Source organism: Caloenas nicobarica, chromosome 3, assembly GCF_036013445.1.
Source record: "Caloenas nicobarica isolate bCalNic1 chromosome 3, bCalNic1.hap1, whole genome shotgun sequence".
Classification (NCBI taxonomy): Eukaryota; Metazoa; Chordata; class Aves; order Columbiformes; family Columbidae; genus Caloenas; species Caloenas nicobarica.
The window spans coordinates 39,413,058-39,430,609 of NC_088247.1; the positions used below are offsets into that span (position 1 = coordinate 39,413,058).

The 17,552-nt window shown below is 36.7% G+C and overlaps 1 protein-coding gene across 2 annotated transcripts in view; it reads right to left on the minus strand.

The window, feature by feature from the left end:
- Positions 1-17,552, minus strand: part of MDN1 (midasin AAA ATPase 1) — a 100,626-nt gene that overhangs the window by 70,333 nt on the left and 12,741 nt on the right. For both annotated transcript variants that reach the window (XM_065630385.1, XM_065630384.1), the window contains exons 8-22: positions 16,240-16,343; positions 14,386-14,500; positions 12,568-12,761; positions 11,190-11,271; positions 10,388-10,483; positions 9,206-9,318; positions 8,494-8,642; positions 8,329-8,389; positions 7,578-7,789; positions 6,070-6,173; positions 4,923-5,067; positions 3,242-3,338; positions 1,515-1,628; positions 728-875; positions 444-554 (exon numbers count right to left, since the gene is read on the minus strand). In XM_065630385.1, the coding sequence (XP_065486457.1) occupies positions 444-554; positions 728-875; positions 1,515-1,628; positions 3,242-3,338; positions 4,923-5,067; positions 6,070-6,173; positions 7,578-7,789; positions 8,329-8,389; positions 8,494-8,642; positions 9,206-9,318; positions 10,388-10,483; positions 11,190-11,271; positions 12,568-12,761; positions 14,386-14,500; positions 16,240-16,343 (1,845 nt within the window). The remainder of the gene's footprint in view (positions 1-443; positions 555-727; positions 876-1,514; positions 1,629-3,241; positions 3,339-4,922; positions 5,068-6,069; positions 6,174-7,577; positions 7,790-8,328; positions 8,390-8,493; positions 8,643-9,205; positions 9,319-10,387; positions 10,484-11,189; positions 11,272-12,567; positions 12,762-14,385; positions 14,501-16,239; positions 16,344-17,552) is intronic.

Genomic DNA, 17,552 nt, shown 5'->3' on the forward strand with positions numbered 1-17,552 from the left:
GGCTTCCCCATCCCACCTGCCCAGTCCCCCATGCAAACTCATGCTGGGCTCCCAGAACTAGTGAGATTCTACATTTTCCATTAGAGACAAACACAGATGTTTGCTCTGTATCCATATGTTCTGCATTCAGTCTAAAAACAAAAAGCCTGTGAAAGCTCCACAAAAATCTGTGAAAGCATTACAGTTGGAGTCACTTTATTAAGCTGCCCACACTCCCCAATGCTATAACTAATCAGACTTCAATATTTTTTCAAATTAACAAATAAACTATAACATATAGGCATTTCAAGCAGAAGTAAAAACTTATGAAGGAACAGTATTTTTTTTCCTTATCTTTATAACATGAATCACAGGACAAATGTGGAGGAAAAAGGCAGAGAAGGCAAATCAAAATAAATTCTGCTCTGAATATCAAACAGCTCTATATAGGCTTAGTTACCTACCTGCTTGAGAAGGCTTTTGATGTTGCCAGAGACTATGTGCCGGCAAATCAGCTTTTGAACTACTGGGTGAGAATCTCTGTCAAGCTGCGTCAGGAAACTCAAACAGAAGCCCTAAGAAGAAGAGTTATTTTCAGTGATAAAATGAAAAATTATTAGGAAAAAAAAAAATGGAGATTAAGGCATCATTTCTGTTCAATATTGTACTTCGAAGAAAGGATTATCATTTACCCAAACAGTCTTTGCAGTGAACATACACCGAAACAAACCCCAGGATAGGTAATCACCTCATACAGTGAGCGTGGTATGCTGCAACATGGATTAGACGCTGCAAATCTCAATGCCCTGCAAAGCGTACGGAGACTATAGTGAGGTCTGTGTCCAGTTCCATCCACCAGCTTTGCTTCTGCTTCCTTTCTCACAGATAAATAAAAGCTGCAAAAATAGAGTGAGACATCACTTCCAGTTACTTAGTACTGTTACTGATCAGACCATTGCTCTAAGGAATTAAACTGATGAAACTCATCTCCAACTGCCACTTTTTCTAAAAGCTCCAGGTTAGGAAAGCCATGCCAAACTCTGCCATCTGTATAGTCACTGAAGCAAAGCAACAAACTATTTTAGGACCATATTTTTGAGAGTTTGACATAAAGAAAATTACTATAAACTCAAAGTATTCTAAGAATAACAGTTCTTCAGGTTAATGCAGTCAGATAATACACCTTAAAGCAGGGTAACTGGTAACTTGATAAACACAAAGCTTTCATTGGTATGATCTACAGAAACAAACCCTTTTAGTCTCTCAGATGGGAAAGAGGACTGCAATGACAATGCTTTTTAACTGGTGCCACCAAAAAAGCACTTCTGAATAAAAGGAAGTAAATCTCCTCCTCACAAGTACAGAAACCTTCAGAATGAAGAGCATGGATGTCTGCTCTCTTCCATTTCCTAAGGCTGTGCTGCATAGGAACCTTTATAGTGTTTCCCAAAACAGTCTAACACAGATTACAGTTACATACTTTCTTATATGTAACCTATTCCATCACGGATTTAAAGAGATTATAGTCAACTTACTTTACAATTCCTTGTACTGTATTTTTGTTCACATTCAAGCCTCTCAGATAATCCATGATAAGAACTTGCAAGTCTCCTTCATTTCTCAATTCTTCTACATAAACTTCAGTAAACCTATAAGAATCCGTAAAACTTAAAAATCTGACCACATTAAAAAAATAATGTTATATATGATCCTCATGGTATACAACATCCAAAATTTTGTAAGCAGCAGAATACTAACTTGTTAAACTACCTATAGATAGGCTTAAAAAACAGAGTGATTAAAAAGAAAATACTAGTAATACCTTATTTTTAAGTAATTTATCTGAATTATTTTAACTTAGTAAACTGAAAAGTAACTACAGTATTGTAATTTTTTTAATTAAAATTTTAAACAGTTTGCGATAGATATCCAAACATTATGGACTGAACACTGGGGCACTGACAACAGCAGTAGCACTTTTCAAAGTGGACTCTTCTAGTTATCTCTATTTTTCAAAAATAGACACTTATTATAAAACACACATTCTAATTTTGTTGTGACTAGTATATCCAGGTTGTTTCCTACTTCTACAAATATTCAGCTCAGCGACGATAAAATGAGAAAACTTGACAATAAGCAAAGGAAAATTAGCAGCAAAACATGTCCTCTGAAGTTCTAAGTATCTTTAAATAAGTCAGAGTGTTCCACATTTCGTACACTACACGAACAGCTCTAGTTAATTAACATATTTTCTAACCATTAGTTACTCCAGTATATTTGCACTGGATGTTGAACATAAGTCTGCAGCTCTTCTGTACCATGCACTACAATTGCAAATAATGGCTCAGGACACATCACAGCAAACCCAATACAACTGAGCAATATCATTAACTTCAGAGGGGTGGACATTTTTGACAAATGCAAATAGAAGTTCATTTAAACTTAACAAGATGAATGAAGTCTCCTTTCTTCTGTATACACTCTCTTTCCTTTCATTACTAAGCAAGGAGAGCTAATAGCAATAAAGCCTTACTTTGCCACTAATAACTGCAAATAACTAGTTACATATAGTAAGTGCATCTCTACAGTTTTGCATCGTGTTTATGAATCTGATAAGGGATAACATGGGCAACTTTTGTCATTCATGAGGGAAACTGCATCAAATACAAGCAGAAGATCTTTGTACCCAGGAACAGCAAGTATGGAAGAATGGACTTGCCACACCTCCAGTTTCCTGGCCACAGCTTAGGTGTTTGAAGATCACATCAAATACTTTGAACATCATACATCTGCTCTACTATGCAAGCCACCTTCCTTCTGAGCTAACAAGGCTGGATATAGAGCTTTTTGCAAGGATCATCAACACTTCTGAGTTATCAAGAGAAAGGCTGCTAAACAGACACAAAGCATTTGTCTTTATTACTCCCATTAGGAACATAAACTGCTGCAGTAGCACTCCCAGGCACTGACAGCTTAATTGTAAAGAATGATCAATCCCTTGCCTCCAGTGACAACACTCTACACAACTGCTAGACCATTTGTTCATGCTCAGCAACTTTACAGAAGTGTTTTCCTGATGCTATTTCATAAAAGACCTTCAACATGATGTGGAAAGCACCTCTTGCAGGAAGTTATTTGAATTCAGACTTATATCCTCAGGTTTCAAAGCAGGCGTTCTTCACTGGGTCAAGTCATGAAGCTAGTTAAACTCTCAAACAAAGACAGTGACTAAGTATTTTGTCACAGAATCATTATTTCCTACCTGTTTCTTATTCCTGGAGGGAGATTTCTCTTTCCAACATCTGTAGCTGGATTCATGCATGCAAACAGGCGAAAATCAGGGTGACGGACAAGAGGCTCTAAAGGAAAACAGAAATAAGAGACATAAGGTTAATGCTAAACCCAGGATATTTATTACGTTAAATAAGGTATATTTCTTCTAAGCTAATTTTCTATTACTGTACTACTACATTTTCTTAAACTGCCAGGGTGAAAAGTTTTCAGAGAATAACCACATGTAATTTCATGAGAAGTATATCTGCATCTTTACAACAGACACAGACAAGTGAAACCATGACATTTATTTGCGTGTAGCAGGATGTTTTAACAACACAAAATATTTCAAAAACTATATAAGCCCTAAACTTGGAGCTCCTTTTATCTCTTTCAGAACAATGGCCAGTGCTTCCCTTTGCCAGCAAGAAAACACATCCTTGGAAGCTCATACAACATTTGCCTCTATCTGTAGCTCCAGAAAATAATATGCAGCAATTGCATTTTTTACCTTTACGTCTGTACTAGGTCTGGCTGTGATGCAGTTAACTTTCTTCACAGCAGCCCCTATAGCATTTGTGAGAACATACTAGCATTTGGTTATTGCTGACCTGTGCTGGCACAGCATCAGTGCTTTCTCTTTTTCCCCACTCTGCCCTCCCTCCGCCAGTTACTTAGCTGGGGGTGAGCAAAAAGCTGGGAAAGGACACTGTTTGGACAGCTGACCCAAACTGGCCAAAGCAATATTCCCTACTGTATACATCATCATGCTCAGTAACAAGAACTGGGGTAAAGGAAGAAGCAGGTGGTGATTTTTGTCTTCCAAGGGTGGCTGTTGCTTAGAGACTGGCTAGACTTTGGTCTGCTTGTGGGAGCTGCTTAGTGACTGCCTTTCCATCACCCATTTCACATGAGTTTTCTTTATTGTTCTTCCTATTCTCTCCCCACTTCTCTCTGGGGGATGGTGGGGTAGGAGGAGTGAGTGAGCAGCTGTATGGGTGCTTAGTTGCTGGCTGGAGTCAACCCACAAGGATTTGTTAAAATCAAAGGCCTTATGCACATATATCTAGCTGAAGAATGTATTTGCAGGATCAGTGAAAGACAATTACTACAGTACCACAGAATCATAGAATGTCCCAAGTAGGAAGGGACCCAGAAAAATCATTGAGTCCAACTCTTGTCCCTGCATAGGACAACCTCAAAATTCATACCATGTGTCTGACGGTGTTGTCCAATTCCTTCTTGAACACTGTCAGGCTTGGGGCTGTGACTACCTCCCTACCCCGCTCTGGGTGAAAAAACTTTCCCTAATTGTAACAACTGAACATCACATCCTGTCAAACTGCCTCAACTTAAAAAAAAAAACCAAACCACAACACAATACTCCTTGAATTGTCTTTAGAGACAGCAATGCTTACTGAGGGCACTAGAGAGACCTGCTCTTCATAGGTTCCAAAGAAGCAAAAACTACAACAATTTCTGCACGCTGAAATCTCCTGAGCCACAATGAATTAAAACTCCAGCTTCTTACATATAAAAAGTATGAAGTCTAGAAAGAACACATAATTCTCTTCTGCACACATTCATTTTAATGTTAAGTGTTCTTGACTTATTTTGAGCCATATAGGCTGGACAGCAAGATATAGCATAAGCAAGCACAGAAACAGTACCTGTGTCTCCTCTGTCTAGTAGCACCAGCGACCCAGAAGATCCTTCCAATAAACCACTCAGGCACTCTAAAGTCTCTGCTGCAGCCAAGTTAATCTCATCCAATAAAATCCACTCTCCTTTTTTTACTGCTTGTGCCAGAGTACCCTAAAAATAATATCAATTTGTTAATCATGTCACCAGCAGTGATAATCAGCTGACATACCTGTATACTGGAAATACTTGTTTTGCAGTCTATGGGTCAATTAGACAAATGGCAATTCCAGACCTTTAAGAGCAACAGATTTACTTCTCTCCTTCATTAACAGGAATTATTTTGCAAGTCACAGAAGTCAGACAGTTATCCCCCTTACTAGCTACCAGACGTAACAGAATTAAGCTCTTATTTGTGCAATGCTGCCTGTCAGTGACATCCATCACTGTGTTGCATAAGCTTCACTAACAACATTATAAGAATAAAGATAGTTAATCTTAAGAAATCCAAACAAAGACACAAGCAATATTACATTCCTCATGGAACTATATCATATTAATTACAACTCTGCTGAAGTCAAAGGTTCTCCAACTATTCATACGATCATTTTTTTTAGCAATAGGACTGGTCAACATGTTACACACTACACAAGATTTGAGAGCATATACTCATACTAACAGGGTGACAAGGAACAAACATACGTAAACCATCATAGTTTCCCCTAATCATACTTAACATTAGAATATTACATCATGGATTTTAAGCATTTTTTAAAAAATCACTTCTAGATAAACAGAGATTCTTAATATTAAATCCTTCACAGGAATCTCTAGGCAGGAACATGTCCTACTGGAGATTGGTTAAGATGTTTTTTCTAGTCTCATACACTTGAAAAGACGATATGACACACTGCTGATATTATGTTATCATACCAGTCCTAATTCCTATTATACAGCATTGAATTAATGCGTTAGCATAAAACATCCCCCTCTGCTTCCCCCCCATCTAACCACCACCTCCTTGCAGTAGCACACTTCGCTCCACAGTTATCATGTAACAAGTTTTACTTAACAGCAAGATTCTTGCCAGGAAGTTATTTATATAATACTGACTGCAAAGTCTTTTAAATGTTCCTCCTTATTCATCCTAGCATCAAAATGCAAATCTCTAAATACCTCAACAAATGCAAACAGAAGAGCACTTTCTGTCATTTTCATCTGTTGATGAGCATGATTCAGTTTAAGACCAAATGCCTCCCACTTTTCCTTCAGTGGTGAGCCTGTAAGCAAAACAAATTTAGGCTTGTACCATCAAACAATAGAACAAAAAAATGTTTAACAGCAGTAGTTTAATCAAGCTGTTTCAAGCACAGAGATACAAGAGTAAGTTTGGCTGAGCAACAAAAACATCCAAGTTCTACATATGACATCTCATGAATTAACAACAACAAAAAATTATTGCGCTTTTTTTTTCTCCTTTTTTAAATTTAGCTGAATACTGCTGATGTATGGGTACAGATAATTTGCTATTCATTCCGGCATATCCTAGCTCAGGAAAAAAATATGTGCGCTGTACTTGATTCCAGCATGACTTAGCACTCTGCAATTCCCAGAGACACAGGCATCTCAGAAAAATAAATCCAAATTCACAAGCTTTATGACAGAACAGATTAATAATGAAGGCTTCAGTATCAGTAAAAACACTGTTGCTTATCAGTTATGACATTATTTACTGTTGCATGTGTTTCGGTTATTTGTTTAAAGTTACAGCCTGAAGTACATGCAGCATCATGTCTTCAGTTGCTAGCTTTGCAAGTTACAGATCTCAGCTTGTCTTTATTTTGGGATTGTCAGTACTTCTAACAAGTGATCTCCAAAAACCTCATATTTTTAATTTTTTTTTAAATATATATTTGTGGGCATTTATTTTAATACCTGCGTATTCAGAAAAAACAGTTAAAAGAAGAGGGGAGACAAGGTTCATAATTAAGTTTACTTGGCCCATACTGAATGAAAACTACAACTTCACTTGTTCAATGGGTCTAGAAACAGAAACCACTCCAAGCCAGGCAAAGTATCAATACTGCCTCTGTCCCAAATGAATCATAAAACAAGAAAAATGGCTATTTGGAGACAAAAGTACAATGAAACAAAGTAAAGAACTAGGCAAGTCAGCATCACTGACAGTGAAACCAAAGTCATCAGCAAGTTCCTAGCAAGCTTTTCACACCATTACTACTCTAAGAAAGCTATTACTTTGGGTTTGGAGTATTTCTTGTTGTTGTTTTGGTTTGCTGTTTTTAAAATAGGATGTATTTGTGAGACCTAATGAGGTTTAAGGACTGAAAGTATGAGTGCATACACATGGAAGACTGCCACACAAAAAACTAGAACTGTTCACCAACACAGCAAATAAGTATGTGCTGAGTGGAGTTGAGGTATCAAGGGTACCATAGGTCTGACAAATAAACCTTCACTCTCAGACATGGCTAACTACAGTGATAGATTAGAAAGAAAAAACTGTTCTAACAGTATTTTGAATGTCTTATTGTAGACAGAGACTGCATTTTTTGAAACCAGAAGAAAGTAACAAAGAGGGATGAAAGAGAAAAACAAACAAAATCATCTACTCTCTGCAACAGTTCACCACTAATGATGCATGTTTGATCAGTCTGAACTCTTACCAGATGTGTTTTCTTTTGTTTCCTTATTAACAGCAGATTTATGAATATGCTGCATTAGCTTTAGCAGATCACGCCAACGCTTCTGCCTGTAGCAGGTCTGAATGTGTCCCAAGAATGTCTGATTTTTCTTTCTAGAAAAGGTCTGATAGAAGAGTTCTTCAAAAGACTCTCGCAGAGGTAGCCAGATCAGCTTGTTATCCACAGGTTTGTAACTGAAGAGAAGCAAAAGAATAGTTACTTATTCGTGACACAGGAACTTGCATCTGTGAAGTAACAAAAAGAGTTAGTGAAACAATAATATTTCGTATGAAGGAACTGTGGTTTCCATAGTTTTTTACTTGACTAACAAGCAAAGTAAAATTGCACATATTTAAATGCACTTTGAGGCAATTTTATAAAGACCGGACCACCCTGATAAGTATCATATTTTTACTATTACCAACCAGTTTGTCCAGTGAATATTATATTGTATCTATATTGAACAGTTTAGGCATTTTTAGAGACATTGGGTGATGCTTTTAAATTACTCCATCACACAGAGATGTGCACACAATTCAGTGAAACTGTCTCTGTTCTTCAGTAAGGACAAGGTTTCTGCATGCAAACTTGTTTAAGATATTTATGCTACTATGAAACAGATACATGGCCTAAAAACAATTATTTGACAACACAACTACATTTGCGTTAGAAGCTTGTTCTGATACTGCCAGGTTGTTATGCAGAACAGACAAAACAGTAGTCAGTGACTCACCCTCCTAATAGATCTGCTGTGTCACTCTGTTGGTTCATGTTGATAACCCTCAAATGGTGTCCTTGAAACAGAAATAGAAAGCACCATCAACTTGTGGGGGTTTTTGTTCCTTTGCTGTTTTTTTAATTGTCTTCATGTAAGTTAAAGTCTTCACAATTGATTTACCTGTAATATGAGCAAGGTACTGAACAGTTGAAGTTTTGCCAGTTCCTGTTTCACCAACCAAAAGCACGGGCTCTCCCTTGACAACACAAACTGCAAGCTGTTCAATCAATACTGCAGATGGCCGGGTGGCAGCAAAGGTTTGTTTTGCTCTGAAAAAACAAAGGAAGCAACTCAAAACCAAGATTCATCTAGGAGCTAATTTTAATCTTAATTATTTTTTAGAAGAGTGGTTGAATTTAGGATCTTTTTTTAATTATTATTAAAAAAAAAAGGTTTGTGGAAAAAATTAGTTCCAAGATACCCTTGTAAGATACTTACTTTTGTCAAGGCACAACCTAGAAATTCAGGACTTTTTAAAGAACTTCCTGGCCAGCAGAGTTAGTGTCACATACTACAAAAATCTCCCTTTACAAAGATAGATTCATCGAAATCTTATTATAACAGCTGTGGATCCACAGAGCTTTGAAGAAACTGTAGTTCAAAAGAAGCTGAAAATCTGCGTGCTTTGGCTGCCAGAAGTATGATGCCTTTAAGCATCACAGCCTTTAAGATATACAAGGTAAAGCTCCAATCACAAGAGAAAGAACTCACATTCCTTCTATTGGAGAGGGAGAAAACGATTTGCCTTTTTTTTTTAAATCCCGTGACTTCCAATCTATTATTTTCCACCACAAAATATTTCAATTCACACGGAAACTACAAGATATTCTACCTTCGTACAGTGAGAGCCTCTGTTTCTTTCTTCTTGAGGTGCACTCTTCCAACAGAGACTTCTTGTTCCCGTATTAGAATTTCTGGTTTATAGAGTTCACAAAAGAACTCCACCTGTGAAGGAAGCATCAACACTTCCAATACTAATGTTGCCTACAACTTCACATTAAGAACATCCCTGCTATGTTACCAGTATTACTTTGTAGCAAGCTAATTTTTCATGATAAGATTTTATATTTTGTAGGTTTTACATACTCATCACCTAAAATACTGAAGGACCTCAGAAGCGTTACAGCCTGTAAAAAAAACTTTCCATTTAATAACTTGGTTACGGGTCTATGCCATTATATTTCTACTTCGTCTACTTCCATGGTAGTTCAACTACGTAAACTTGAACCTGAGAACAGTTAACCAATAATAAACAAACTCCCTCAAAATAACCTTGGTGAATATCTCTGTGTAAACAAGGATATTTTGCCATTGACAGAGGATAACAGATTCCCATATTGAAATAATGCAAAGGATAAAGGACAAAGAAAAATCCGTAGAAGTTTCAGGGATCCATCTGTCCATCCAGCTGGCAAGTTCTTCCATCTTAAGTAACAGAGGGAATTTTCTTTGCAAACAAACTTCTATAGTCAGAAGTAAACTAATTCATTACTTTGTCAGCTAACTCAGCCATTTATATCACACACTATTAATATATAGTTACTAGCCTCCCAGAGAGGTACTTGATTTTTGAATCAATGATTACAGAACAAGTACTAAGAAAGATTATATTTCTCTCTGATCTCTTTGTTCAAGTGATTAAAGTTCACTGTAACCACTAAAGAAAAAACACATTTTTTACTACTCTGTGCATCTAGCAGTATCATGTGCTTAAGCAACTGTGCTGTTCCAGCTGTGTGATTCTTCTTCTGCATGAGGAGGCCATTAGGTTCACTGGAACTTTCAGAGAAAAAAAAACGCAGCTGAAAATATAACAGGAGAAAAATATAGCTGAAATATATAGCTGAAAATATAACAGGAGAAAAACATCCTAAACGCTAAAAAAGTGTTTGGGACAGAGAGATGGGCATAATTTTTAAGAAAAATAGAACACCACATTTAAATTCATCGCTAGAAAAATTGCAAGCTATAGAATACTATCACCACACATCATATTAATTATGGCTCAACATACTTTTTTCTTGGAAATGTTTAGTTTACTTCCAATAACTTTTGCCATTTTCTGTCGGCTCCCTTGGTTGGACAGCATAGCTGTGAAACAGTCCAATGCCTGTCAAAGCAAAAACAAACCAACTTCTTCAATACAAATTTTATGTGATATCTTCTGACAAGCACCACCTTAATTTACATGAGACTGAATCCAATCTAGCCATGGTAAATAAAATTATTTCACTGTCCACAGATTGAATCAAACAATTGAGTTCAAAAGGATGCAATAAGAAACTTCTGAACTCTGTAGTGCAGGGAGTTTCTACTAAAAGTAAAAACTTTTCCATGTCCAGTCACAGAAGCTGTTTTTACATGAATGGACCAAAATGGAAAAGGAAGCAATGTTGTGAGATCTCACAGCTTAAAATGACCTCAGACTGATCCACACCTGAAAAATTCCAAACCTGGAATGTATATTGATGCATAGGAAAGAAGCCTCATACTAAAAGAAAAAGGAAAGATCTTAAAACTTTTACTCTCCATCATAAGCAATCCCAGCTCATATCAGTTAAAATTACGCTACAGCATGCTATTTGTATGACAATAATAAGTCTGCATTGGCTTTCAGCATATTACTGCAAACAACCTTCCTAGCAGTGAGGAAAGCCTCCAACAGATGGATCACAAATATTCCAACTACAGCTCAAATGCCTCAAATAAAACTAAACATAAATTCTCATCTCACATTCCCAAATAGAGTATTTAAAGATTTGAGAGACATTGCTAGAAATTTGGGTAAGCAATTTCTGGATCAAGTCTTACCGCACCTCCTGAAAAATATTCACTGCTGTGGTTGAAGAATTACTGTCGAAGTTGTAAGCAATCCTGCTGCACCAATTCAGTAAGTCTCTAAAAAGAAAAACAAAAATATTTGGTACAATCAAGCCAAAACACACAGCACCTTCTTTCATGTTCAGCTTAGGTCTTATGTCATCTTCTGGCAATTGCACATTTAGTTGTTGTGTAAGTTGTACATGGGAAGACACGTATAAATAGGATGCTAATTCTAAAGAGTAGCTGAGCACACAAAGACCAACAGTGTTGCTTTCAGATACGTTGCTTAGAAATACAGGGTGTTTGAAAAGGATGTACCCAATTTCAAAGCAGCATATTTAATGACAGCAACATCTTACAATTACCTAAATATTTACAAATGGTTTAATGAGTTATCAAGTTTTAGTAACCTAGAGGTAATAATTTGAAACTCTATGCCTCGCCCCTTCAAGTGGTTGCAGAGATATAGAGATTTCAAATTGAGTCCATCTTTCTGAAACACCCTGTAGATAACACATACACCATTAAACCATAAAGTAATTATGAAATTGAAAAAAAAAAATGAAAAGTAGCAAGCTTTTTATCCAGAAACGTATAAAAAACTATTTTTCAAGATACTGACTCTCTATCAACAACAAAAACTTCTGAAAGGCAAGAAAAGGGAACACCTGATTCTAGAGAAACAAATGCTGTTTTAAAAACAGTGGCATTCTTATGCTTCACAAAAATACTAGGTACTACCCACACTTGGTATTTACTGACTAATTCACAAAGCCCTATGGTTACAGAAATTCCACAGGAGTAAATTGACATTTGGTATGAGGGGAAGAAATAACTGAACCCCAAGGTGCATTTAATCATAAAAATTCTGAAATTAATGGTATGCTACAGATCTGGTTATTTTCAGCCTTCTCTAAGTTAGAATGCTTTGAGTGTCTAATACAGAGTTATCTAGATAAGCAAATATATACAACTGCTGAAAACATTACCTACTAGCTATTGTGAGAATATTATACAGTACACTCCAGCCAAAAGTTCTTAACAAACTGATATTTTGTGTTAAAATGAACTGAAAAGTAATCCATATGGCTTAATATCAACTCGGCACCACATATGACAAAACCTACACTTTTTCCTCAAAAAACATCTAGCAAATAGGAAGCCCAAAATAATTCAGATTGATTTTTTTTAAATATACATAAACCATTATTTTAAAATGAAAAACTGATTTTTCCAGTTTTTATGAAATTCCAGTTTAATTACGCAAACTTTTTTCTTAGCTTTTTAAAAATAGTGATAAAAGATAAACCCTTCTTATGTCTGCAGCTAGCTGACTAAATTTCGTCCTCATAAATGTGGAAGAAAAGCAACCTTAGAGATAGTTCTCTTCCTTCCAGATTTGGTTTCTTATTTTCTGATCTTGATTCTGATGAATCATCTGGTATGTTCATGGAGCCAGAAGCACTGTCTTCTGATGCCTGATACTTATCTCCCGTAAGGTGAATGTAAATGTCTAGCAAATGATCAGTTACAAGAGCAAGGTTGGGGTATCGCCTTTGAAGAACCTGAAAACAAAACAAACAAAAATCTTTAGCATCAAAAGGAAAACACCAGCCCCTCCAGATTTTAATAGGATACACTTCAATAGATACTCAAACTAGCAAGCTGCACAAAACTGCTCTCTTGGAATCTCTCATCTGAAGAAAATAAGTCATTGTAACATGTACGATATTGATTTGGATGCCAAAAATGAATTCTGCCAAGTCTAATTCATTTAATATGTTTGCACAAATAACAACAGGAAGAACAAGAGGTACATTCAACCCTATCTAAACTCAAATCAAAATCGTACAACTTCATGACTGGTAACAAAAGCTCTTATCTCCTGTCCATCGTCTTATGACGGATTTTTTTTGAGCATTCAAGTTGTCTATTCACTGTGCTGACAAAGACACATTAAGGGGCTAATTTTTCTTCTGTAATCTCCTTTCAGCTCAGTTCTCTCCACTAGAGCTTGCCAACCAAAATTACTGCTTCCAAAAACAAGCCATTCACAGATACAGGCCAGGAACCCTGGTCCCACCCTGCCAAACTGAGTTCAAGATTAACCAGAAGAACACAAGTCTATTTTCAAGACAAGTGAGTGTTTTCTACCAGTATCTCTTCTTCTAAGTACTACAGAATCTTGCACAGTGACACATTTAGCACCGAAGCTTCCTTTTTTCTTAAGGCTTTGACAGTCAAGCTTTACTTGAATATTGGTATTTTCTGGAGGTTTTCTTTGACATCAGTTTGGTGAGAGAGTCCTTTTTTCATACTGCAACTGTGAGCTTCCTAGAATTCCTGCCTACTCTTTGTAGTAGAAGCAGCCACAGCACACAAGCGTGTGTATCTCCACCAAGTTGTCTGCAGAGCCTTCCCCGTGTCTCTAATTGCTACCCCTCCAACAAAATCTACAAATACAAAATAAGTGCTGTTCTTGCCCCATTCCTCATAATTAGCTGACAAATGACAAAATGGAAAAAACACACAGATATTTAAAGTCACCCATAACCGTGCTGGCTGCTGAACAAGTTCCAATGAGTGAATGAATCCTATGGAAACACTATCTTCTAGAAAAATCAGAACTTTCTCTTCAACTCTTCTGCTACAGACTGTTCACCCCCTTTTCCCTTAGGCAAGGCTCTTTTAAAAAGGAGAATCTCTAGAGAATTCTATTTCCATTTAAGCCCTGGGCTTCTTTAATTTTTTGAAGGACTACACAAAGCAAACATTCCCTAGAGATGATAACTAAAGATATCAACAAATTATTTTTAATTGATAACTGACCAACTAGTTTTCATCTCAAAGTTTAGAACTCAGGATTAAAGTATGCTCAATTTTTTTTTCTTCATTTTCTCTGTTTTTAAATCTCTGTGGGCTACAAAATGGCAAAGTAATTTGCTTCTTGGACCCACCCAAAGTAGAACTGTGTTTGACAAAGTAAGTTCAGGAATCTTTGTCCAATTCACTTCAAATTTTCCTGACAAACTGCCCATTTACTTCAAAACTGGCAGGATAAATCTCAAATGATAAAGGTGCATTGTGGAACTTGGAGATAAAAAAAAGGATCAAATTTATTACCAAAAAAAATTTATTACCTTTAATTGAAACATTATTCACATGACACAGGAGCAACACACATCATACCTCCTTGAGTTCTCCTTTGCTCATATTATCCAGATGTATTTTGGTCCAATATTTGTCCAGCAGAGCAGCATGGCCGCTTTGCTGCCTGTACCAACCTCCACCAGAACTGAATATCCTAAATCAAGGCAAAATGAAGAAACGCAGCATATTGGATCTTGCTGAAGAACTCAATATTTTCAGGGCATTCCTGTACATCAAATAATGTTACATGCTGCTGCTACAGCATAATGCGCGTGTACAGATCACCCACTCTTTGAGACTGTACTGTCACATATCTTACCTCGCCTACCTCTGTTTTTCAAATTATCTGTTATCACAGTGTTTTTCCCCCCTGTAGTGCAAAATCTCCTTAGAGATACTTGCAGAAGGACGACTGACAATAAATCTATCAGAAGCAACATAAAGAATCTTTTGTAAACAGAGAAGCCTGACAGAAGTGACCTGGGAAATATGTTCCACAGATTCTAAAGGATCCTAAAGGATCTGTGCTCTATTGCAGAGAAGCAAGAAAAGCATCTCCAGTCCCTGTGCCCTCCACAGGCTTTCCTGATTATTTTTCTCATTCTTCAGGCTCACAGTCCATTCCATAATACATTTTGGTCCATGGTTTTTTTGGTTTTGTTTTGTTTTTAACTGACAACTAACTATGCAGCTATGTGTTATACCCACTGTGGAAGCAGCCTTGCACATGCAAAGTGTTAGATACTGAGTTTGTAGTTTGGTTTTTGGTTGTTTTGGTGGTAGTTGTGGGTTTGTTGTTTTGGTTTTTTGTGGTTTGTTTTTGGTTTTTAATAATATTCCACAGCTGGAAACTGCAACTGACTTACTGAATCTGCTCTAGCTAGCCCAATACAAAACTATAATTTGCTGCTATAAACTGTTGACCAAGTATACAGAAGAAAAAAATCTTAGGAAACATGGCAACCAAAAGAGAGTTGAATCCAAAAGACTCAAATCCAGAAAAAGTAGCAAAAAAGAATAAATTCATGGAAGGAAGATAAAAGCAGGAAAATTTGTTAAAGGCTTTCAAGTAAACTATAAAACATTTGAAAATCATGTAACCATTCCCCTTCTAGATATCCTAACCTTTAATCTTGATACAATAGTACATCTTAATATACAAGAAGACATTTTGACATCTGATGCTAGAGGCATTACTGCATTGAAAGCAGAGAGAGTACCTTAAATCTTTTTTTCTGGTTAGAAAACATTACAAATGTCTATATTGACAGAAAACTTTCAAATCAGATTTTGTTCCCCACCTCCCCACCCCATTTCTTTTTTTCATGATTCCCAAATAAAACAGCTTTATCTCATTATAGATGCAGGTTTCAGTTTAAATTATTCATGAAACTCTCAAAATATCTTCCAGGGAACACACATATACAACTGCTCAAGGAGGTGGAATAAAAAAAACAAAATCCAGAAAACTAATCATTCAGTTATCAGACTACCAACTACCCCAAGATCTGCAGAACTAAGAAATATTTAACACAGCTGCTGTTTAAACTAGCAAGTCAAGACACCTTGTGAATATCAATCATAAACCTTCCTCACGCAGTAATTGCTGAGAGTGGTATTTTGTTTCAGTGAGGGGTTGGTTTTGTAGGGTTCCTCCTGGAAAGCTTCATTCCCTCAGCCTTGTTGAAGTGACCTTTCTGTACAAAGACTGGATTCACCCAGTAGTAATATAAGGCTGCTCTAAAGTGAATTCCTTTCACAGCTTCTGCAACTTCCATTGCTTGTTAATTGGAAATGGCTAAAATACTCCTGCCCAAGTACTTTGCATTTCCTGTCTTTGACTTAAGAATAGGACATCCATGGTCTTAACCTCATTTAACTTTACAAGCCTACCTCCTGGTTGCAAAAAACTGGAATCCTGATGCTACTTTTAAACAGTCACCACGGCCAGGAATCAGCAACTCTCTTTTTTCCAAAAGAGGAATCAGCACAGAGATCTGGAAAAGAGAAGAAAATTTATAAAATGTTTTTTTCACCTCTGAAGCTGTACAGACAGCGCACCCATCCACACTCATTTCACACTTGAGATGCTCCAGCACTTCCACTACATTGTCAGCAACTGCTGTTCCCTCAAATTGCACTCCCAAGTGATGCTAACAGGAACTCCAGAGTCTCCAATAATTTTAATTAGCAGTGGAAGTCACAGGTGTAATGTTTACCGATCTTCTTTCTCCTGTATCCAGATTTAATGATAAGAGAACAGAAATGACAGTCTTTACACTGCCAAGTCCAAATTAAAAGTTTTTCTTTTGAATTGTCAAGTGAATTATTAGATACTTTCGCATCAGAAGCCTTATTTTCTTCTGAACAAAGATGACCTGCATCTCAAAGATGACATTCTCAAACATCAATATTTTCCAGTGTATACATTACTACTCTCAGGAGAATTTGGTATCTGTTTAAAGAATCTACACTTCCATGCAGAAGGACAGTAATAATGGTGGAAGAAAAAAAGGGAGGTAGGACCACAATGATCCCTCAGCGCCGAGGGAAGCAAATGTGGAGACTTTGATATGGAGAAAGGAGACAGGATCCCTGCAGGGAGGACCTGAAGAAAAGGAGAGATGAATACAGGATACTACACAGGGAATGCAATGAACCGAGTCCACAGAAGCAAATAAGTGCATGACCCTCTGGCAGTGAAAAACTGTCTAGTATATACAAGCAGTATGTCTTGGCTTTCATATGAATTCCCTATATTTCAGAAGCCCAGAACTCAGTAAACAAACTGTCGGGTTATTTAGTCACGCAAAGGATGCCTCATATGAAATGATACAAAATGAAAACAGATATGAAATAAAATAACTATCTGGAGAATGTCGAGCAGGCCTACATAGCAAAACATCTTTATGACACTGTTCTTGCAGAAGACATGCTTTCAGCAACCATTATTTCAAAAGCAAAGGATGACAGTCTAACTAGTGGTTCTGGAGCTGGAAGTAGGAAATCTGTTAAAACCTATACTGCTTAATGTAAAAAAATACTTTTAATATCCAAGCCAGAGGTAAGAAATGTGTAAGAAAAACAAACAAAAAACTACAAAACTAAAAAAAAAACACCCCACCACCAAAAAAAAAAAACAAAAAAACCCCACACCACACAAAAGAAAACACTAAAAAAACCCCAATACCTTATTAACAGCATGA